The sequence below is a fragment of the Myodes glareolus genome, chromosome 26, assembly GCF_982192425.1.
Source record: "Myodes glareolus chromosome 26, mMyoGla1.1, whole genome shotgun sequence".
Classification (NCBI taxonomy): domain Eukaryota; kingdom Metazoa; phylum Chordata; class Mammalia; order Rodentia; family Cricetidae; genus Myodes; species Myodes glareolus.
In genome coordinates this window covers 26019380-26043733 of record NC_142051.1, presented here as the reverse complement: position 1 = coordinate 26043733, position 24354 = coordinate 26019380, and the positions used below count along the sequence as shown (strand labels likewise).

Genomic DNA, 24354 nt, shown 5'->3' with positions numbered 1-24354 from the left:
ATTCAGATTTCATCTTTGCCAACTCTGAGAAACCAGGATGGGACCCTTAGGGCTGCAGCTATAAAATAAGAATATCACTGTACCCTCTGCAGATGTGCAGGGAGAAACAGGAGAGTGTCCGAGTGTCTGGTATGCATACAGAACACAGTGCCAAGGAGGCAGGAGATACTGGAATCAACACCGCCTTTAGCCCTTGTCAAGTAAGTTCACTAAGAGAAAGGACAACAAATCTCTCCTACCAAAGCCTAGGAGCCAGGTGAAATGTGTTTTTCTTGCCTTTTAACTTCTTCTCAGATACCAAATAAATTCATACTCTCGTTCCAACTTCCAGTTCTGGGGTGGCGGTGGCGGGGGAGAGGGGTGCAGAGAACTGAATACATCCCTTCCTACAAAATGTTTTCAATAGAATGTTTGATTCAATTGTTTCCTCTCACAAAACTATGTAGACCTGATTTCACTGAGTTCAAACATGGTCGGTGCCTTTGATATTTCCCTTTGATGATAATCAATCTGCTTTAAAAACAACAGAAAAGAAAAGGTTTCATCTGGAAGCATCTATTATTTTTTAGGTCTTATTTGAAGTCCTAAAAGTGTCGCCATGTATTGTCGATGTTCATTACCGCGAGACTGCACACTTAGGATCGCCGGCTGTAAACAGAGTCACTAATTAGTCACAATGGGGATTCTATGGTCCCAAGCAAGAAGCAGGAGACTCAGACTTCTTTCATCTTCTAACTTTCTTTTTAGCATAGGACTCAGGTTTCACCAATAAGATGCAGTCTCAAGAAAATGGAATTCCAGGCTCAGGACAACGGGAGGACACTGAGGCTCAGATTCTCTGCTCTTCCTTCTCTGAGCGATGGTGGCACAGGCCGTGCATAGTAAGATTTGCTGAGCCCAAAGGCAGACAGGGTCATCAAGTGTTACTCCTGGCTAGGAAGCACAGTGCTTACCAAACACAATGCTACCGAGGAATGGTTTGATTTCAAAACCAGCTTAGAATTTCTTAGGCTAGTTCATATACCAAATGACATTAGGCAAACTATTGATGAATTATGACGTATTTTGTCAAAAGTGTATTCAAGGGGCAACTTTTAATCCAGGTCTTCAGAGGTGGGAAAATCCACCATTAATCTGGACGACACCTTCTGCTAGCAGCCAATAGAAAGGACATGGAAGAAGGAAGCACATTCTCTTTGCCTGCTTGCTCTGGCACGCAAGCCCATTCCTTCACTGGAATTAGTACCTACTTCTTTGGGATTATTTTGTACACTGAAGACAAGCTGAGATACTCAAACTTGTGGACTGAACAACTACTGGATTCTTGAATTTTTCCTATGGTAGACAGTCATTATTAGACCTACTGGACAGCAGCCTAGAAGCCAACTAATATCTACTGTGTGTGTGTGTGTATGTATGTGTGTGTGTGTGTGTGTGTGTGTGTGTGTGTGTACACGTCTGTTCTTCTAGAGAATCTCAACTGATAGACAACAAATACTTGCATTTCGTTGAGTTGAAAAAGAGAAAGCTACATAAAATATTTCCAGAAATTGCTACCTGTTGAGCGTGATATATTTAGACTGCTAAAGTCTCACTTGTAGTCAGTCTGAGAAGATGCAAGCCTTAATGGTTTAACAATGTATCTCTTCAAGACATCAATAGTGCTGATTACAGAGCCATTCTGAGTATTTTATGTATCTTAAGTACATTTGTATTTGGTAATAGTTTGCAAGGTCAAATCCATTGAAAGATATCCCCATGTCACATTCAGTAATGCTTATTATAATAACAGAAACATAGAAACATATTTTATTAATTGATGTGATGTTTGTATTTGTGGACATTCAAGTAGACAGTTATTAAAATTACAGTTCTCCTTTTGCAGTACTCTTTGAAGGGAAGAGGAAAGGTGGATAGAAATATCTGGATAATTTTCTGGGCCCTGAGAGCTCATCTTCCCTGCTCAATGGACACATAGATTATAATGAATGAAGTAGCTCTTATTAATTTTTAGCTTGCTAGGCAGTGTGATTCATTCTAAAAGTGCAGCCTATGGTGGTACGGCGGGGAAATTAATATAATGAATTGCGTTCTTCAAGCGGGAGCATCATTTGCGTATGATACAGAAACAAGGACTGACCTGAGCATGTGGGCAGCGTTGAAGACGACGTCGAACTCGGTGCTGTCAAGTTCGGCTGCTTTCTTTGCCATCTCAGCGGCTTCTGTGAGGCGAGATTCTTCCAGAAGAAACTGACCTGCCAAGGAAAGTAAAGCAAGCTCTGTTAGAAATGGGGGTAACAGCTTACAATAATAAATAAGTGGTGGAAATACTGATCTGCAGCCAATATTTAATGTCCTGCTCTTTCTTTAGTCATATTTTATATGCCTTTCCCATAATTACAGGATATAATAAACACTCTAGATTTCTGTGTGCACAAAGTATTTTTCTTAAAGAGGAATCTTCTATAATCTACTCAAGCAGGAAAAAAAAAACCGAAGACTTAAGGAAATACAGTAAGTGCAAGTTGCATCTATTTTAACTGGTAGGACTTTGAATAACACTCATTCCTGATTTATTCAAGCAAACAGGTGTATCCGTTCTCAGGCAATCAGTTTTTTCTTTTTTGCTGAAATTATCGAAAAGACATAGAAAGGTAGATTTGGCAGTAACTCACTCTGAATTACGCTCTGCAATAGATGTGGAATAAGTACTAACAAGCTTGAATTTTTGAGACTATTGTATATCAGCTTTGCAAGAATAAGATTGCTTCAGCTAATGCCATCCAATTCTCTAAAACTGCAACTTCAGAGTGATATGATAGCCTACAAACTCCCTATACCAGCAAAAATAACACGTAAAAATAGGTTGACATTTAAGTCTATAGATATGTGAAGAGAGACAAAAGGGATTTCTTGAAAGATGGGGATTTATTAACTGAAATACTAATTTAAGTGTGATTTCCTAGAGAGTAAAGTTAAAATCAAATCAGAAGGGGGTGGAGCTGGGTTGAAGCCACCCGTGCACCTGCAGGCTTATGAGTTGATGTTCTAGTTATTATCTCTTGTTGAGAACTATTTGTTTTACTTGGGGATCAAAATTTTGAAATCAAGAACTAATGATAGAAATGATTAGAAAGTCAAGAAATTCCAATTTAAAAAGAAAAACCCAGAAAAAATGCTTAATAGGACCAATGCTTGGGTAGCTGTTGGAAAAGCCTGCTGTCAAGTATTCAATAGTTACCACTGCCTTTAACCTAAAATACCTGCCCTGAAACAAAAAAAAAATGAGAACCAAGATTTAAGAAATTATAATTATTAATAGCCACTGCTTGGTTGAAGAAAGTTGAAAGGACAATGACAAAAAACAAAATCAATTTTGTGCAATGATGAATCTAGTTGTTTGTTGTGGTGGTTGGATGCTTGCATTTCTCAGCACTTGGGAGGCTGAGGCGGGAGGATCATTAATTTGAGGTTACATGGCAAGACAGTGTTTCAAGATCATTACAGAGAGAGTTCTAAGAATTATACATAGAAAACACAGTACTCATAAGTTTCCTGCAAATACTAAGTATATGGAAAGAAAAAGACAGGGGATTCAAAGAATATAGTTTATAAACATGAAACAATGAAATAATCTTCAGACGATGAACAATATCTCCTCATGTATGGTTTTATGAAAGAACCAGGCCAAATTTCTTTCAGTTAACTATGGGTATGAGAATCTGACGGTTCAGTGGTTAAGAGAACTGCTTGCTTTTCTGAAGGTCCTGATTTCAATTCCCAGCAACCACATGGTAAGTCACAACCATCTGTAATGAGATCTGGTGACCTCTTGAGGAAGAGACCTGGTCAATTCTCATCAACTTAGACCATGAAATCCAATATGAACAAGTTCAACAGAACCACCATAAAAGGGCTGCCTATGCATGCTTCAGCATTGCCAGGGCATAAAAGAAAAACATATTGTTATCTACCCTCAATATAATATTCAATTAAATAAATGAATTATGTGCATATTAATTATTAATGTACACTTTAAACAAAGTGCAAGGTGGAGAATTGATCAGTTTTGGTTTTTTCCAGACAATCAACCCTGAAGCATAGCCTGTATGTATTAAGAGTTAGGAAACCACAACAATTCACTGAATGAGAAAGGCTTTTGTTTTACAGTTGGAAAGGGAATAAGAGGAATTACATTAACCCCACTGGAAAATAGAAAGGAAAGAGAGACATAGAAAGGTTTGCAGTCAAATATAATAAACAGTGAAATTCAGTAACACATAAGGCTCAGTTTATGCACCATGCCGTAGACAAAGCCTTTCAGGCTTCATCTTGGACACACATATTGTTAACCTACAACAAAATATCTATACAACATATTATTATGTGAACTCAGATATGCATCTTTATTGTTATGCAACAATATTCATCTTCAAATTATTTTTGTCATACAATTTGTATTTTTCAAACTGTCTACAAAGTCCATAAACTAACAAAAATGCATAATCTTAGCCATATAGAAAACTATGGTTAAAATTCTCATTTGAACATTTTATGCTAAAATATATTTGTATTACTATTCAAAAATAGTATAATAACATATTAGCTATGTATTTTTATAATTCTGCCTCCACAGGCCACAAATTCCCAAAGTCCACCACTAGCATTCTAATAAGATTAAAGTATAAATTATTAAATGTAAATAATTGGTATTTTCAACTTAATTTGAATACCTGAGACAAAACTGAACAAAATTAGTCTGATACGTGACACAAAGATCACTTCTTTGGGATACTGCCTAGAATTGACGGGAAATCGCATGGTAAACCTTTCAAACACAGAACCACCACAAAAAGGAAATAAAGTCAAAGCATCTTTCTTTCGAATAATTATCCAAACAATCTCAAATGACATGTTGCTTAGGCATGCACCAAAGTAAAATTCTTTAGTATCACTTCTGGATGCTTTACCACCCATCACTACTCCCACTGTGAGTTTTAACCATTATATCTACTACCAACCTAAGGACTGAACCCTCCAAACTGCTTCAGCTGCGCATATGGTGATCTGTGCTTCAGATCAGTCATTTATTCCCCCGGGAACATCCACTTCCAAGTTTTCTTGACTGCTAAGGCTACTGCACATCAACCTCTAGTTCTCTTTTGATTACTCCCTGTACCTCCATTATTCCATTGTTTTTTGTGTCCTAAATGTGCTTTTCTCATTGAAGCCTTCTCCGAGAAGTTTCCAATTGTTGCCAGAATTTCTTCTGATTTACATTCACTATAATCTAACTTCCCATCAAAACCAAGGCATTTCAAAGAGTATAAAAGACTGATATTAATTACACTGGGACAAGGGTGAGCGTCAGAATTGTCCCCATATGGCTGCTTCAGTTCCGAGGGGAGAGGGTATCCCAACCCTGTCATCTTCGTCACAACTGGGAAGTGAAGGATTAACAAAACAGTGCCCCGAGTCACTGCCAGAGGATTGATGGTAGCAGCAGGAGAGACAAAGTTGCTTTTCCCTGAAGAAGTTCTTGAGTCCACCAGTGTGGTTACTAGAGCTCAGACTGAGAGAACACTCACTCTGTGATAGAACCAGCCTGCCAAAGAAGGGCAACAAAATGGGGAAGGCGGTCATGTCAATAAATCTATCTACTGTGGCAAATTCTAGAAAGGTTGGGAAGTTTATATTGCCACTGATTTCTAGCTTAGTGCATCACCATCCTATCCTGACTGTTTCACATGTAGGAATCTGAGAAAGACTTTGGAATCTGCATGGCTAACAGGACTGGAATTGATGCTGATGCTGCGAGGCCATGCCCATCCTTTGAGAATCCCTGTGTTATGGTAAAACAAAACATTTTCCATCGTATTATTGATTCCAACTAAATAGAGGGCTAGCTTGCAGATAGCCTGAGCTATGCTGAAAATAACCTACATGTAGCAATAATCCCTATATTGTGGGACACAATAGCCAGCTCTCACATACAGACACAGATAGATGGATACACATGTGTGAACAAAATAGTCAATAACGGGACATTTACTCTCAATGATAACAAATGCAAGAACAGACTCCAGGATATCATTTCGTGCCTACCACATTTTAACTTCTTTGGTTTGTAAGTTGTCTTACTGAGGTGAATTATCTTCCTTTTATATCACTGTCTCAAATCAAAGGAAAAGGGGACAGAAAAGGAAATGAAAACCCAACTTGAGAAATTACAAGGAAAAAGTCATTGTGCATGGGGAAAACAGAAGATGATTAAACAGTGGATGCATTCTCAAGAGATCCCGAGACAGAGAGTGTAAGTTACCACACTGGCTAATATCAGATGAAAGCAAGCGACTGCCCAAGTCTCAGAGCTCTCAGTGGAGGAACTGAACAATTTCCTCTTTGAACATTTTTCTCACATGCTGAACCATTTAAACTACTTGGTGGATTTGACCAGATTTTTAATATGACAAGCTTATGAAGATCAATCCTTCATTAATTCCTGGATTTAAAAAGCTCCGCCTGTGAAGTAGAAATCGGTAAAATTGAAAGCATCAGGATCAATGCTGCTTTGTATAACTTTCACATACAGACTCCCTAAATTAATTGGAACTGGCACGGCTTGCTAAAACACCACAAAAAAATTTCATTCTTAAGATCATTTCAACTCAACTAAAGACCCACAAAAATATGTACAAGGTATAATGATGATGAAGACAATATAGCTTGCAAGGATTTTTATTTACTAAACTAAATCACAGCATTTACAGCAAAATAGTTGTTCATTGAAAAAGGCATACGATCCTTGGAATAGACTCAGAATCATCTAATGCTTACTGATACCACCATGTATCAAAGCATGATTTCATTCTGAATTACTTTCCTAACCTCTTAAGTGGTCCCCATTACTCTAAAGAGCAGTATTCAGAGCAGTATTGATTAAATGGAGGCTCAATTGTATCATTTCATGGCTGGTAAGGAAATTCTGAAGTTGGTCTACACAAGTTAATATCATTTTTACTCTCTCTTGCCTTCCTGTTCATGTAACACCCCAGGAGGCTAATGGTTGCTGCTCCAAAATATTTTCTATGTCATTTCCTCCACCAGAATTTTATTCCCTTGTGTGTATACCCTGGATATACACACGAGGTATACAGGAGTTAAGCTGTTCTTAACTCCTAAAAGAAGAGTATTGAAACAAACACATGTTCAATGACAGGACCAAATGAACGAATGGCAGGCCTTTGTACCTACTGCTTTGTCTTCAGTAATAGTTCTGAAGAGATAGCTACGGTAAACGGCAACAAACCCTGGGCATATCACAATAACAATAGTGATGGGACCATGACATTATGTCTTGAAGTGAGGTAATTGGATGGGGTGTAATGGTTTGTGACCTCTGAATTTCCTCTAGAACATAACAAAATAGTACAAGCTTGATTATCACTTGAAAGACATCTTAGAGCCAAAACAGTTTAAACTAGGCAATTATATTTCACATTTAATGCTGTATTATAGGAAAAAAATTGATAATCTGGGAACAGAAAGAAAATAAATCCAAAACCACAAAATAGTATCTCCTGTAAGTTTATTCAAGGCATCTACATTATCCTTGCTGCATATAAGATACATAGCTATACTTGGAGAGGCTGCTCAAAAGCAAATGAAATCTTAGATTTTGAAACAATTCTCATTTACTAGAGTAGGGAGGAGAAAGTACAGACAGTTCAACACACACATAGGATGGGATGGGTGCAAAGCTGTTAGGTTAAATTCATTATCTTTGACAAAGAGCAAAGGGCAGAGGTAATAATACCATTGACTGAATTCACCAAGAGAAGACAGGGTCGCCAGCAGTATCCACAGGGGGACAAAACAGGACCATCGCTCCTGAGTGGCACCATGTGCACCTCAGGACTTTTTCTAATGAATTCAGAGGATGGGGAAACCGGGAGAACAGGTGGAACTATTCAGGTTCACTGAATTTGCTGACATCTAGTGGCAGGAAGCTGAGCGGGCAAAGGGAACTGAGGCAAGTAAGTCTCCCATGGGGGTGGTTCCATCCTAAAGGAAAGAAAGGCAGTTCTCCTGTGAGAGTTGATGCTGATGCAGTGGTCAGCCTTTAGATTAGCTGTCCGAAGGAGAAGCGGTTGCGTATGATGCTCATAGTGCCTGTTAACTGGACGCATCGAAAATATGGAGACTTTTCTCTCGTCAAACCTTGCTGCATATCTTTGTGAGCTACCAGTTACCCTTCCGTTTAATGTTGTGTCTCTTTAAAACCAACTGTTCTAGCCTTCTCTCTGCTAGCTGTTTGCTTTGCTTTTTTTTTATGTTCCTGGCAGCCCACGTTTAACAAAAGCTCTGGTTACAGAAGTGATGTGATGAATGAGCCATAGTCGCTGGCAAGGAGACCATGGAGGCCAGGTAACAAGGAAAAGATGCCCAGGAGAACAATCTGGACATCGTATCATGAGGTTGAGAGGCCCTGGATTTGTCCCTCGGTGAACACGAGGCCAGGAATCCATCCTTAATTGGACATGTAACAAGGCAAGTGTCCAGTGCAAAAGCGATTAGAGAATCGGCCGGCCAGGGTCCTGGGCTCCATTGGAAAAGAGGTCAGGAAGGTGAACTACATAGCCAGATTAATGTCTCCCATGATGCTTTCCAAAAGGGTTATGGCATGTCCAAAAGCTAGTCACGTCGTTACGGCCGTCTGGTGGGAAATGGCGATCAGAGTGGCATAGGAGATGAGTGGAATTGAGAAGGACGGGAAATGACAAGGGAGACAAAAGGGACGGTGAGAGCCCCATCCTGTTTAAATGATTAATAGATTCGATAGGGATTGAGTGAGACAAAAAAAAATAAGAAAATTGAAATAGGAACAAAAAATAGAGGTCCATGAAGAACTTTTTCGACAATCTGCCATATTTTATCTTCAGAAGATAAAGAAAAGGCCAACACTGGGCAGGGGCTTAGCTAATCAATGAATACCTTGGTGGGAAACCTCATTTTGCTAAAAAAAATGTTGCACATTACACAAGGGAGCCAGAGAGAAAGAATTCAGGAGGACAAAAGGATCCAAAGGCACCTTCTTTAGCCGCCAAGGAAGTGACTATACAGCTCACTTGTCCAGAAAAATCCTACTTTTTACACTATAGGAGTAAGTATCCATTGTTAGGACCTATTTAGGAGGTTACACACTACTAATTTTATGAGATAATAAGTAAATCTTTACAATCAGCCAGTAAAAACTAGAACAGAATCAGGTGTAGTGGCACAAGCCTTTAATCCCACTCAGGAGGAAGAAGCAGATGAACCTCTGAGTTCAAAACCACTCTGTTCTACAAAATGAATTCCAGGACAGCCAGGGATACACAGAAAAACTACATCTTGATAAAACCAAAACAATGAAAACTCACAGCAAAAACTAGACAAGAGTTCAGGGTAGGCTGGACCCAGTTCATGAAGATCCTCCTTAAGCTGCTACTCAATCTCACACCAAAATTCTTCTCTGTTTACTGTCCTAAATCCATTGCTCTTCTTGCTTCCCCGTCCAATGCTTATCTTGCTTTACTAGTTGCTTAAATCCCATAGGAGGTCACTTTCAAAAGGATTTGCATGCATAGTGCTTAATTCCACCCCTTAGCAAACCTTGGCCCGATAAAGCCTTTAAATTATACAAAATCACAATGCATCACCCCACAAGGGGGGAAATGGAAGTAAATATGAAGAAAAGGAAACACAAAGCTAACTGAAGTGCGGTCTAGACTTCCTCACTGATTCATGTGTTGGGTAAGGTTGATTGCTCCTGTATGTGCTACTGTGGACAGGTCTGGAATCTCCAGCAGAGACACAAATGCCTATAGTCAAGACTCGAAACACAGTAATTTTCTTGTGTTATTAGAACATGTGAGGTGGTATATGTTGTGAATGCCTTGGTAGTCTAGTTTTCTCTTTCTTCCTTCCTTTCTTTCTTCCTTTCCTTTCCCTTTCTCTCTCTCTCTCTCTCTCTCTCTCTCTCTCTCTCTTTCTCTCTCTCCCTCCCTCCCTCCCTCCCTCCTTCCTTCCTTCCTTCCTTCCTTCCTTCCTTCCTTCCTTCTTTCTCTCTTTCTCTCTCTCTTTCTTTCTTTCCTTTGAGCCTGTTCTGGAACTAGCTCTTGTAGACCAGGCTGGCCTCCAACTCACAGAGATCCACCTGCCTCTGCCTCCCGAGTGCTGGGATTAAAGGCATGCACCACCACCACCTGGCTTCCTGTTTGCTATTTTGTTCAAGAAGAAATTGCTGCTGAATGGCTCGTTTTTCCATGGCTTGCTCAGCCTGCTTCGTTATACATCCCAGGGCCCCATTCCAGGGACAGTATCACCCATGATGTGTGATACAGTAATTATGTATATTTTTGGAGTAGTTTGTCCTGAAATATTCCTATGTAGGATCTCACTGAATCCCCCAAAAGTCATATACAGCATGGAGCTGGTTCTGCCTACTTAACAGAATGAGGAACTGAAGCCACTCACCATGGTGGAAATTACTTCACTGCCACATCCACATCAATCGTTGATCAAGAAAATGCCCCTCAAGCCTACTTCCAGATCATTCCAATGGGGTGTTATCTTAACCCTAGGTTTCTTTTCTCAAACAACTCTACCTTATGTCAGGTTGATAAACATCTAAGCATCACACTCAAAAAAAAAAGTACTGTGAATATTTATACAGCTATTGTATTTGATAAACAAAAAGTACACATGATACTGATTAAATACATATCTGATGAATTCATCACATAAGCAGCATTTAAATGAGAATTCATGCAAGTATCTTTCTGTATTCCTAAATTTTAGAAAGTAGTGTACCTTCCATCTCAAATAAATACTTATGAATAAATAGGTATAACTGTTTGCTGCCATTTTTCTGGTATCTTTTCTACATCATACACGGGAAACAGAAAGTTGGTTGTGTTTTTGTATACTATTACATTATATGTGTGCTTCACAAAGGGAGCACAGCTATGAGAGAACATTTAAAAGTTTAAAAGTAAAAGGGATATTATGAAGAAATCCACGCAGGGCACCTGACTCGAGCCTGCTTGTTTTTGTCTTGGTGTCCTTCCCTTGTTCTCCCTCACACTGTGCAGATTCTCTGCAGACTGTGACAACCGCAAGGCACGGCCCCCTTTCCCTGCTGCCCATGATAACACAGTAGGGAGAGCGCCACAGTTTTCTCTTTGTTCATAATCGCAGCCTTCTGGGTGCGTGTATCGCCATCAGGCACCTTGTCATTCTGGTCCCCACTATAGACATCCCGATCCCTATTCTGGAAAAAACAAAGTAAAATTTGGTTTTGGGAACTGATGTCATCTTTAAATGCCATTCGACTCGATTAGCATGCTCTTACGAGAGTTTGCCATATTGGCGTAGGAGGTGATGACATTACATTTGGCACAGGTAGCACTGTGATATGTCAATGGTATTAGCTGGCAGTGAAATTGGGATAATTTCCTAATGGCTTAAAGGACTTCAACTCCTCAGTTTGTTGAGAGTACAGAACCAGCTCCATAGTGTATCTGTCTGCTGAGGGATTAAATGAGATCCTACATGGGAATTTCTCAGCAAAAGTACTCCAAAATATTTATGTAAATATCCTACTTTGGATTAATATATAACAATCAAAATGTATTGATTTTTTTGAAAATCATCATGAAAATTATTTAATAAAGAGTTCATTTAAAATGCCTTCCTCTATTTTTTCTTTCTTGATGCCTATGTTTTGAATGTATGTATGTGTCTGCATATATGCTTATGTTTCTATTTGTGTTTATGTGGAGAGAAAGAGAAAAAAACTCACATTTTTTCTCAAGGACTATAAATTTTTGTTTTGTTTGGCTGAAAGTGGAAACAGGGTTTCTCACTGGCCCAGAGCTCACAAAGTAAACAAGGCTGTGTGCCTTGTCCATCACCTCCCAGGGATCCGCCTAACACTACAACCACCCCCCGTGAATGCATGTATTAAATTTTAATTAAATTTTATTTTAAATATGGTTTCTGGGTATCAAACATGGGTCCCCATGCTTTCAATTTAAGCAATTTGCTGTCTGCGCCATCTCCTCAGCTCATAAAGTTTATATGCTGAGTTCTTTCAAATCACTGTAGATATTTGTTACTGTAGTATTCTTTTTCTGCTATCTTTTTATATACCAACTTGAATGACCATTGAAAAAAATTACTTAGATGCTGAATAGCTTCTTTTTTCTCCATTCACTTCTTAACAAAGAGGGAAGCCTGGAGCCCCATTGCCTTTATTATTGATGGCTTATGCTACTTAATTCCAAGGTTTCAGTTCTACAGTGATAAGCTTGAATTTCTTCCACTCTCCAGCAATGTGTTTATCATGCATGATGTTAAATATTGGGGCACGGTTGTAGAAAAGGCGCAAATCATAAAAGACAATGACTTCATCGCTGCTAAGCTTAAGGAGAAATAGCTTAATTGGAGGGTGTCAACCCAAGGGATAGGAGTCTAGGAAAAACTACGCCCATTAGGATACTGTTTGCTAAAACCTCAAAAAAATGAACATGAGATCAGCATGCTATATTATAGAAATTTGGGTGCACAATAGAGAAAACTAAACAGAGAAAATGCTTGAGACAGAAGGCATTGTGTGTATCTGGGGGTAGTAAAAAACAGACTAGGGCAATAACTAACTCTGGCTCCAGAGAATGAAGAAGATCCAAACTATGAGAGACCAGTAATGAAATAAGTGCCCAGTGAGTAGCCCCTAGTGTGGAGACGACAAAGGTACTAGGAAAATTCAAGGTTTGCCAACTAGGAGAAGACTGGACCTAGGCGTTCTGAAGCTGGCCATCAGCTATCCTGTCTTCCTGTTAAACAGAGAAGTTTAGGCATTTAACAGCTGTGATTACGTTGATTTGTAGTTGGTGTCTTAGTTAGGGTTTCTATTGCTGTGAGGAGTCACCATGACCACAGGAACTCTTAGAAAGAAAAGCTTTAATTAAGGGGGCTCCCATTCAGTTTCAGAGACTCAGTCCATTATCACTGTGACAGGCAACACAAGATCTGGAAAACAAAATCCAGTGACCAAGCTTGTGTAAGACGTGCTTTTCCTCACGAGCCACCACATTAAGCTCTCTTTCAGCGTGTGGAGCCAGAATTATTCACCATGAGATCCCGTAATTTAGTCGAATTGCTATCCTCAGTACCTTTTTTTTTGAGAATGTATCTTAAGGTTTCTTTTCCATTTATAAATGATTTAAAAGTTATCTGGGCAGTGCTGGTACATGCTTTTATTGCCAGTACTTGGGAGGTAGAGGCAGGTAGCCAGCCTGGTCTATAGAGTGAGTTCCAGAACAGTCAGAACTACACAAAGAAACCCTGTCTTAAAAATTTTATATATATATATATATATATATACATATATGTATGTATGTATGTATGTATGTATGTATATATATATATATATATATATATATAGAGAGAGAGAGAGAGAGAGAGAGAGAGAGAGAACAGAGAGAGCGCGCATCAGTACAGGTATTTAAAAGAGGTAAAAATGAGAAAGTACTCATATGCTTAAAAGTAGAGAGAGCTCTCTCTGCCTGCTGCCTCTTATATAAAGCTCTCTCAGACACTGCTCTAGCGACATGCTTCTTTGCTGTCCAACAGCATGACTGTGGGCTAACCCTCTGAAATTGTAAGCAAGCCCCCAATTAAATGCTTTCTTTTATGAGCGTTACCTTGGTAATAATGTCGCTTCACAGACACAGAACATTGACTAAAACATATACCTAGTAGGTACTTTTAGATGTATACTAACTTATACCTAGTAGGTACTTTTAGATATATACTAACTTACACCTAGTAGGTACTTTTAGATATATACTAACTTATACCTAGTAGGTACTTTGAGATATATACTAACGTATTTTAGTCACATCACATTTGCTTCTATGCATCCAAAGAAAATATATAAAATATATTTTATCTTACTACGTGGCTTTTCTATAACAGCAATTTTAGTTTTTATTAGAGAACACTTGTCTTTGAGTTTTCTGGAAAACACTTCCTATTGGAGATAAACAGATCCATGGAGAATCTCTTGATCTGCAATAGACATCACGCTGAGATTCGTAAATCAAACTTTACCAAGATTATGTAATTGGTATCACAGGCACGGAAACATTCATTTCTATAATGCATGAATATAATGCTATACTGTAGTCGATATCTTGATATAGTTTGAAACCCATTTCCTGCACATTTATCAGAAGTAAAAAATTGATCCAATATTTAAAAACAGTATTTGATAAATCATTAAAGTGATAGAAAATTTTAATGCTGGAAAACATCTAGGAGCCAACAACAACTTTCTAGATTTTCATCCTAGGCTCCTATTCTGAGTCTCTTTTTCTCATCCAGAGACTGAAGGTTAACAGAGGCCAAAATTTTATTATCTCCTTGTACCCAATTTTTCAAACTTTCAGATGAAACTGTAGGGAAAATAAATCTTCCCTACAACTCTCTCCTTCAGACATGAAACCAGAGGGTCTAAACTAGAAGGAACCGATAGCATGGTTAGATGTCTTCCCTACCCAGTCACAACTGAATGATATATTCCAAATCACTCATATCATTAACAAGCAAATTAAAAGCACATAATTGCACGAGAGGGTGGATTTCCCATAAAAACAAGATTCGCTGGCATGTGAAGCGCATCTTAAAGAGACTCAGAACACATACATTTCATTTAAATATTTATTTTCAAGTTGTGGGTGTGTTTTTACCCATTCAATCTGTGGGTATAAACACCCTAAGGCAGGATGATAAACTATATATTTCAGCAAGTTGGCAAGGAACTGATATGAGAAACATAGTATGAATTTTCTTGGATATAAATAATAAAAATTCAAGCAGAACATCCTTTCACTGAATTTGTTTTCCAGATTCAGTTATTAGCATGGGACTTTACTGGGCATTTGACAATACACTAGATATTGATGGCATAGAAATTAGGAACCAGAATTCTCCCCTCAATATAGAATTATCTAAAGGAGGAATGGTTTTAATGTATTTGTTTTCCCAATATCTCCCAATCACAAACTATCATCATTCCTTGCCCAACACACAGTAATCACTCTCTAAAGGCATTTCCTTTTCGTACTTTGCTATCTCTGCCCTGTCTTCTCAATTTGGTCCATCCCTGCACTTGTAGAAGAATCACCCCTTAGCTTTGTTTAGATAGTCCTCTATCTAATTCCTCTTCAGCCTCATCTTCCACTTCTCCATCTGGTTTACTCAACTCCAGTCACATGAGTTCTGTTTCACTGCTCTGAATCTACCCTTCTTCTGGCCATGGATGCTTGAACTTTCCAGGTCTCCTACTGACACCTAGCTTTCAAATAGTTGGCATGTTCTCAGAGATGACGCACATCATACACTCATAGATGTAAGACACAGCTACTCTTTTTAACAAATCTTCTACCTTCTACATTATCACTGCAATGGGATAATGCTCTTGTATACTGTAAAGATTTGGCACTCTATTATTTTAACAAAACACTAATTGTCCAGTAGCCAGGCAGGAAGTACAGGAAGGGTAAACAGACTAAGAGAATTCTGGGACTAGGAAAGACAAAGACCAGTCATCAGCCAGACAAAGAGGAAACAAGAGAATGTTGCACTGAGAAAAGTTACCAACCCATGTGGCTAAACATAGACAAAAATTATGGGTTCATGGAGGTTGTAAGAGCTAGTTGGTAATAAGTCTGAAATAATAGGCCAAACAGTTGATAATTAATATAAGTCTCTGTGTGTTTCTTTGGGACAGAACAGCTATAGGACCAGGCAGAACAGAAACTTCCATCTACAGATCGCCTTGTAAATATGACATCATGGTGTTTATTCCTTCACAGAATTTTCTGAGTAGGAAACAACATCTTGTGCCAAGTAGATACATCTTACAAAAGTAAAGTAAATCCTTCTCTAAGAATTTGAAGCTAAGTCATAATATTCTCAAATTCTGTATAGAAAGACCTGATTTAAAAAATGTCTATTTTTCTGTCAATCTACAACGTTATAAAAAGAAATAGAACATATGCTATAAAATGTAAACAATGAGTAACCGAGAGATGCAGAAATTGCTCAACTACACTAAATTTGGTTGAATCATCTTCATTTTTCAAGGCTTCACTCTATTTGTTTGCAAAACAGAGGATTGATATAGATTTAAATTGAAAACAATTTTTCAGTTATAAAAGTCAAATATTAATATTGTCTCAAGTTCTTAATTACGGGGTTCTGTGCATTTGTAGACTATGTGCCCTAATTAGTCTTTTCTTTGATGTCTCATCTTGAGTTTTTTCCACTTACATGTAAATGCTGAGTGTTGTAAAATTTATTACAAGAACTAACACTGTAATTTATAAAATTATGTTGAATCATGCATTTTCCTTCTCAGAGATGGAAATGTAGTTCTAATTATTTGTATAACCCTCATGTTAAATACACTCCCATAGAATTAAGAAAAAAATCAATCTTTACACAAACATTTTAAGACATGAGTTATCACCATTTTTAAGTAAAATGTGGTGCATATACATAATAGAACACTACTCAGTCATAAAAACAATGGCATCTTGCAACTTGCAGGCAAATGGATGGAACTAGAAAAAAATCATGCTGAGTGAGGTAACCCAGACCCAGAAAGACAAGCATGGTGTGTACTCACTCATAAGTGGGTATTAGACATAAAGCAAAGGATACCCAGCCTACAGTCCACAGAGAAGCTACTTAGCAAGAAAGACCTTAAGAGAGGCATATATGGATCCCCCCTGGGAATAGGGAATAGATAAGATCTCCAGAGTAAATTGGGAGAGTGGGAGGAGAGGGATGTGGAGGAGAAGGAGAACATGAGGGAATGGGATGGTAGACATGGGTGAAGGACAGAGAGGGAGAGCAAGAAAAGAGGTATATTGATAGAGGGAATAATCATGGGGTTAGCGAAAAACCTGGCACTAGGAAAATTCCCAGCAATCCACAAGGATGACCCCAGCTATGACTCTAAGCAATAGTAGAGAGGGTGCTTGAACTGGCCTCTCCCTGTAATCAGATTGATGACTAACTTAATTGTCATCATAGAACCTTCATCTGCAACTGATGGAAGCAGATTCACAGCTAAGCATTGGGCTGAGCTCCCAGAGTTCAGTTGAAGAGAGGGAGGAGAGACACTATGAACAAAGGGGTTAAGACCATGATGGGGAAACCCACAGAAACAGCTGATCTGAGTTAATGGGAGCTCACTGACATTGGACTGACGACCTATGAACCTGCATAGGATGAAACTAGGACCACTAAATGTGAGTGACAGTTGTTTTTTAGGGAAGTCTGTGGGGCCACTGACAATGGGCCCAGTATCTATCCCTAGTGTATGAACTAGCTTTTTGGAGTCCATTTTCTATGAAGGGATACCTTGTTCAGCCTAGATATGGGGGGAGGGTACTTGGTCCTGTCTCAAAGTGATATGACATACTTTGTTGACTCCCCATCGGAGGACTTACTGTCTCCGAGAAGTAGATGAGGGGTGGGGGTGGGGGGGAGGTGGGAGGAGTGGGAAGAGGGGAGGGAGAGGGAACTGGGATAGGTATGTAAAATAAAAAAAAACTACTTTTAAAAAAGAAAATAAAAAGGGTATTTTTTAAAAAAAGAATTCTCAAAGCAACTGAAGTCTGAAGTTAGATTCCTTTCCTTTGGCTTTCACAGAAGCATGGTTGAACACTAGGCCTCACCTGTGCAAGGTAAGGGCTGTGCCAATGAGCCACAACCCTGGTTGTAATAGTGATTTTTAATAATGGTCTCAAGGGCAGCAGTAGTGGGATGTAAGGGAATTCACTATGTGGATCCCTATTCACTACATAATGATGGTGGATACTAGCTCTGAAGATAGGAGAAGCAGGACCAGTTTGAAACAAAGGAAACACAAGCAGAAAGGTAGAGAACGGTACATCTATTTCCTAAAATACCTCTAAAAGGCAACAGTCCTCTCATGCTCTAGCTAAATACTCATGAAGATAATTTGATGTGTGGTAAGGGACCCCAAACCAGCAGGTATGAGAAACACCCTAATTTTGAATACATCAAATAGGAAAACTTGTGAAAATAAAAATAAATTCTGCAGACAGGTTGAATTACTCGATCATTATCAGAAGACAGTGGTAAACGAGCAAATACAGAGTGGTCATATAGTACATCATATGCTTTTATATCCTGTGTTCTGCCCAAAACAGCATCATGTGACTAGGTTCACATGCACACACATACAATAACATACACACAAAAAGATTCAGGTGTGGTTGGCTCAGTGTTTTCTGCATTTTACAATTTCTATTCTTCTACACTCCTAGCCATCAAAGCTGCTTCTTTCTTTCTAGCTAAAAGTTGGAAGAAGAACCAGTACCATACAGGAATAATAGCAGTATTTCCTAAGGATTTCATTTCTGAACATGTTTACATTTCAAACTGCCCAATAATACCTAACACATTAAAGTCAGCAGTAATTTTTAAAAAAAAAATAATCACTATTTTGTTTCTCATGAGCTTAGCAAAAAAAAAATGCTTGTTCTATTGTTCCTTGAGAGACAGGCCATCTACCAATCTGGTAGACCCAGCACATCTTCTCCCACCCCAGCCAGCTGTATACTTTGGTGGCTAAACACATGAGTCACGATAATGATAGAGTGTTATGTAAGCTCATTCTGAACTGATTAAGACCAAGGCTAAATACCATGAGACAGACATTCCTTATACTTGTTATAGCTTATGCTTGGCCTCGCTCTTAGGTATTCACAGCCTGGTACACATACATATCTTCCAGAAAGCAAACCGTTGAGGCCAAAATGTAAACTCCTAAAACATCAAGTTGGCATGCTCCATGAGCAATACATTACTGGGCAGGATGAAAAAAAAAGAAGCTAATATTTTTATTATAAACTATGCCTCAGACAAAGAGCTAGATGCTTTCCTGATGGGATCTCATTTAAAAAACTGTGCTGAACTTGAAAGAAACAATTGGAAACCTGCCTAGTCCATTAAAGGCCAAGGAAAATTTGCTGAAGGAAAATAGTGTGTGGAGCCCTCGTGAGTGTGACGTTTTAAATGGAAACGGAAGGATATAGCAGGAGGCTAAATCTGGAAGGAAGAAGTCAACCTCCTCCCAAAGGTCCCTGACCAGCAAAGAACAGAAATCTCCCTTCAGCATGGACAGCAGAGGTGGGGGCATGGGAAAAGCATCACCACTCACCATAGTGCATGTAACAGTTTCCTTTGGTGGGATCCAGCTCAATGGCCTTCAAGAAGAACTTTTCGGCCTCACTCTTACGACCCTTGAAAAACAGAGAAAATGGATGATTCAGCAGCGGATCATGATGAATTATTTTTTTACCTCTGGGCACAAACGAAATACACTAAAGTCTATGGATAAACAGTGCTGAGGGAAAGCCCTTATTTCTTCTAACTGAGGATGACCCAGGAGCATGTGTTGGGAGGAAAGGCTGATTTCAGGATCCTGGGAAGCAGCAAGAAGAGAAGACTAGAAGTGATATTGAGTCCATCCATGTGATCAAAGAGGAGGTTAGGGAGCTGAAAGGGATTTTATAAGTGTTATAGAAATAAAAAGGATAAAATGAGTTACAGAAACACCATTGCCATTTTAGCTTTTCTTTGAGTAGTATATGTGCATTACATGAGTATGCGTATATGCACATAAATGTAGAGGCCAAAAGATGATCTCAGATGTTAAATATTTACTTCTTATTTCATGTGAATGAGAGCTTTTGCCTGCAGTGTATGGATGTGTACCATGTGACTGCCTGGAGCCTGCAGGGGCCAGAAGGGAGTATCGAATCCCCTTAACTAAACTTCATGCTAGCTGTCATGTGGGTTCTAGGAACAGAACGTGGGTTCTCTGGAAAAGCAGCAAATGCCCTTAAATGTTGAGCTGCCTCTCCAGGCCCCCAGACTCTGTTCTGACGATTGAGCTCAGACACTTGCAAGGCCTTTCACGAACTGAGCTACTGTCAAGCCCTTTCACTCTCTGTTTTATTGTCTTTATTATTTTATCCTAATAAAGTATTCCCTCAGCTCACATCACAGTAGTTACTGCCAATAGGAGTTATGCAGTGTGAGTGAAAACGTAGCATAGCTCCAACCATCAAGTTCCATTTTGCTTGTCTTACACTAATTTCATGCAGAGGCAGATGAGCTAGGAATGGCTTAGACACAGAATTTTAATTGAGAGAAAGTGCTTGTACAACTCTTTAACACTGGAGAGAAGAGTCCAGAGCATGCCTGAGGCTATAAGCAAATATTCAGAATACTGTTAACTTCTCAAGCAAGCCAGACCAGAGGACATAGACCTATAATTCTAAGAGTTCTCCTGTAGTCAGGAGGCTTAAACTTGAGGACCACAAATTCCACAAGCCTGTGTTGGCTACCAAATGGGTAACCAGGGCAACTCTCATTTGAGACTCTGTCTCAAAAAAATAATAAGCGAAAATGCAGGAAGATGTAGCTCAGTGGTCTGGGACAAGGCCTTAGGTTCAATTTCAATTACCAGCAGCAAACACAGGCATGCAGGAATGCACATACACACACACACACATGCACACGCACACACACACACACCTCACATACACTCAAAGTAAAGAAATACAGAGCTCTGGTCTGTGATAAAGAAGAGCGCTTTCCCATGGCCATTCTCTTCTCCGATCCTTCAAGCATACATCATGCTTGGGAAAGTTAACCCCCAGATACCACTCAGAGATGCTGAATGTTAAACAACACAGCGAAGGGTTAAATGAGAGATCACAAAGACAATGAGTCATGGGCGCTAGTGCAGGGGGAACAAACAGTGGTCCCAAGCAATGAAGATGACGCTAGCTCTCTTCTAGACCTTCCTAATCTCTTACTATGACAAATGTTCTCTCGTGGATCTCATTACTATCTACTTCCAAGGAAGAAATAAAGTCACAACGTGGAGAATTTCCAACAGGTATTTTTCATTCAGATCTGAAGCTCTGCTAACCCAGGACTTAATCAGAAACTAGCTTACCTTCTTAGCTTTAGTTTTAAGCAAATAGTGACATCACAGAAAAACAATAAAACAACAACAACAACAACAGAGAAATGCTTTCAGGAAACAATTTTATTTTTCTTGAAATTATATAATTCAGGTAGCTTATGAAGCAGTACGATCTTGACCTGGTTATTGCTTCGACACAATTATCCACAGTAACAAATAAGAGAACACTAGGAAGAAATTTATCAGAATGTTCTCTGGTTTGACATGGCAGGAATGAAGATCTATGTGAACTCTAAGTGACAGCTAAGTACCACAGTATGTCTAGACAGTTTTTATCTGTATGGTCCTCCTTGTTTATATACTACATACACCTCAGGCAATGCTTCATTCTTTGTTCATATATATCTTTTAAACCAAGGTTACTGCAAACAATGTTTCTAAGTTGAATGTGTGCAAATCTTTTGTTAGTCTCAATCTTGGCAACTTTTGAATAATTTGTCTGCATCTTCTCAGACTTTTTTCTCATCCACTCATTTAAAAAATGAGTTACTACATCCTCCATGCATTCACTTTCCTAACTGCTATGCATTACCCCTGAGTCTCTATCACCTGTAACCAGTGATAACCTCATGCTTGGAAAAATGGACTTCCGAAGTTCTTCCACTTCAATAATGGCACTGCATTCAGCAGCCACTCTCTAACAGTAAGTCTCATCAACTACCCAGTGACTAAAACCCCAATGTTCCTTAAGAGTAATGTCTCAAGCCGGACCTTCAAAATAGAGAAGGAAGCGCGGAGCAAAGTTTCATATATACGTGTCCATGGGATTTCATAAGGTAACAGCAGCAATTTCACCATTTCACTAACGGAAGAATCAGCCTGGTGTCTGAAATAGGAGAACGGATTCTAGACGAGCAGAGCAATTCCACACTTGTTTATCTGTATGACTCACAGAAAATCATCCTGTCTTTTAGCAGTACTCTGTGCTATTACAGAAAGGAGGATTTAGAGGGAGCACAGAGAAACCACTCTCCGTGATGCTGCCCTCATGGCTGTATTCATGATCCATTTGTCCAAACTCATAAAGTGTACAGCCCAAAGGGTGAACTATCAAACAGCTGCACTACCAATGCTAGCCAGGTGATTATGAAGAGGAACTGTGTGTCGGAAGCAAGCACTCTCCCCTTCATGGAAATACTGATTTTTCTGATCACAAGGGTTTTGTAAATGAAACCTGTTATAAAAACAAAGCGTACTAATTTCTTTTAAAGTAAAAGCTATTTCATGGGAGTTTTGAATTGTACAACGATGATACATATAAAGTGATAATATTAGGTAGGTACATTAGAAACTTGTAACCAGTGTTGCTCATTATTTAGATATATGCACACACACTTGCGTGTGTAATAGGATTTTGTTATAAATAACAAAGAACACGCTTTGATGGGTACACAGCTTCAAAGCACATGTTCATTCTTTAAGTCATCAGGAAAATAATATTCCAGGAATTTATAGAAGAAGTTAATAAAATCTATCATTAGTAAAGTGCCCATAAAAATGGTATATGAGATTTTAAAAAAAGGCGGGGAGGCTTTGAACTTTTTTCCACTTAAGGTTTTAAGGACAATAAAGAAGAAACTAGCTCATTTATCAATGTCCCAGTAAAATGAGCAGTAAAATCCTCATGTATCATTCACTGGTGAAACAACAGTAGGCAGCTATAAAAACACGCATTGGCACTCAAGAGGCACTGATTACTAAAAGAAACCAAGACCCATAATCTCCAATACAAGATGGTCGTGGAGATCCCTCTTTCTGGGGGGAAATATTGCACTATTAAAAAATCCATCAGCTTTGGTTACTATTCAGAGAAATACCAAATAATAAAGAAAAGGAAAACCTCATGAAAGCATCTAACCTTGAGAATCAATGAACTGACAGGTAGATGCATCACTGAACCCTAGGAAAAAAGTTTGTCATTGGTAAGTAATAGTGTATACAATCAAATTTACTATTTCAACTACTATTAGTTTGAAAGCAATGGTAGTTTTAAAATAAGGCGAAAAATAAATTGGGGGGAGGTAGGACTTGGATATAGCACATTCGATAATGTACCTACCATGCATAAGACCCTGGGTTCAATCACCATTCTATACAATTCAGGTGTGGTGGTACCCATCCATAATCTTAACACTCAGGAGGTAGAGGCAAGAGGATCATGAGTTTGAGGCCATACTGGGATACACAACAAGTTTAAGCTCGGTCTTGGATATATCAGACCTTGTCTAAATAAGTAGACAAATATAAAAAATGAAATAAAATGAATTGTTCAGAAATCAAGAAAAAGGGACTGTGTTAAGTACTAAACACAGGCATGGTTCAAATTCATGAGAAACAAACAAGGGGACATTAAACAGTAGCCCACACTTCCAAACCTTGCCCCAGTCCGGCCCTCATCTGTTTGTGGGCAATGAAATAAATATATGAAGGAAAACATTCAACTCAGTTCATATCGCATATTCCACATCATGGTTTGGACTTCCAGTTATTTTGCTGATGCATCAAACTGGTGCTACCACTATTGCAGCTCAGGAAGAAGCAGCAAGCTGCGAGGATGTGAAGCCCACGGCATCTCTACCGAAAGCTAACCAACGGTTTTCAAGTACAACCTGTATGGCCATAATAGTAGAGACATATGTTTTTACACACAGATATGCATAAACTGCCACAATATTTATGGAATCTCTTGCTTACAGGACTTGGAATACTGTATGCATATTAGATATTAGAATTAGACTATCATATATGGCTTTACTTAGGGTTATTAATTTTTTAAAGAAAAATCAGTTGCTCTGATATGTGCTTCCTAAACTTTAGGAAGATACATACAATCCATCATGTATGTATATGATATGAAAGCAAAACTCTCTAGGGGAACACAGAGGAGACATGGGTGGGGGTGGGGAGAGAGTATGGGAGAGATCATAAAACATAGGTATATGAAAACGCCCTTATGTAATACAAGTCCTTGTACAATAAATGCAATGCAAAAGCTTTAGAAAATTATAATAAAAATTATACTCAATTTTTTGTAGTAATCTTTAGGGACAAATTATTCATGGCATAGTAGATGAACTTTACAAGGTGCCCTGATACCATAGTTCAGAATAGCAATTACCCTGAAAATCCCTGATGACAAGACTTTGCACTCTTGCATTGTGTTTTGACTTTCTTCCAATTATTTCCTGGCACAGAGCTCAACAAACCTT

General features: G+C 38.8%; 1 protein-coding gene across 4 annotated transcripts in view; it reads right to left on the bottom strand.

Annotated features, from left to right (window-relative positions):
- Tmtc2 (transmembrane O-mannosyltransferase targeting cadherins 2) overlaps positions 1 to 24354 on the bottom strand; it is a 389511-nt gene that overhangs the window by 66091 nt on the left and 299066 nt on the right. For 2 of the 4 annotated variants that reach the window (XM_085683197.2, XM_048418567.3), the window contains exons 9-10: positions 19307 to 19388; positions 2141 to 2255 (exon numbers count right to left, since the gene is read on the bottom strand). In XM_085683197.2, the coding sequence (XP_085539323.2) occupies positions 2141 to 2255; positions 19307 to 19388 (197 nt within the window). The remainder of the gene's footprint in view (positions 1 to 2140; positions 2256 to 19306; positions 19389 to 24354) is intronic. The other 2 variants (XM_085683199.2, XM_085683198.2) reach the window with 1 other exon arrangement.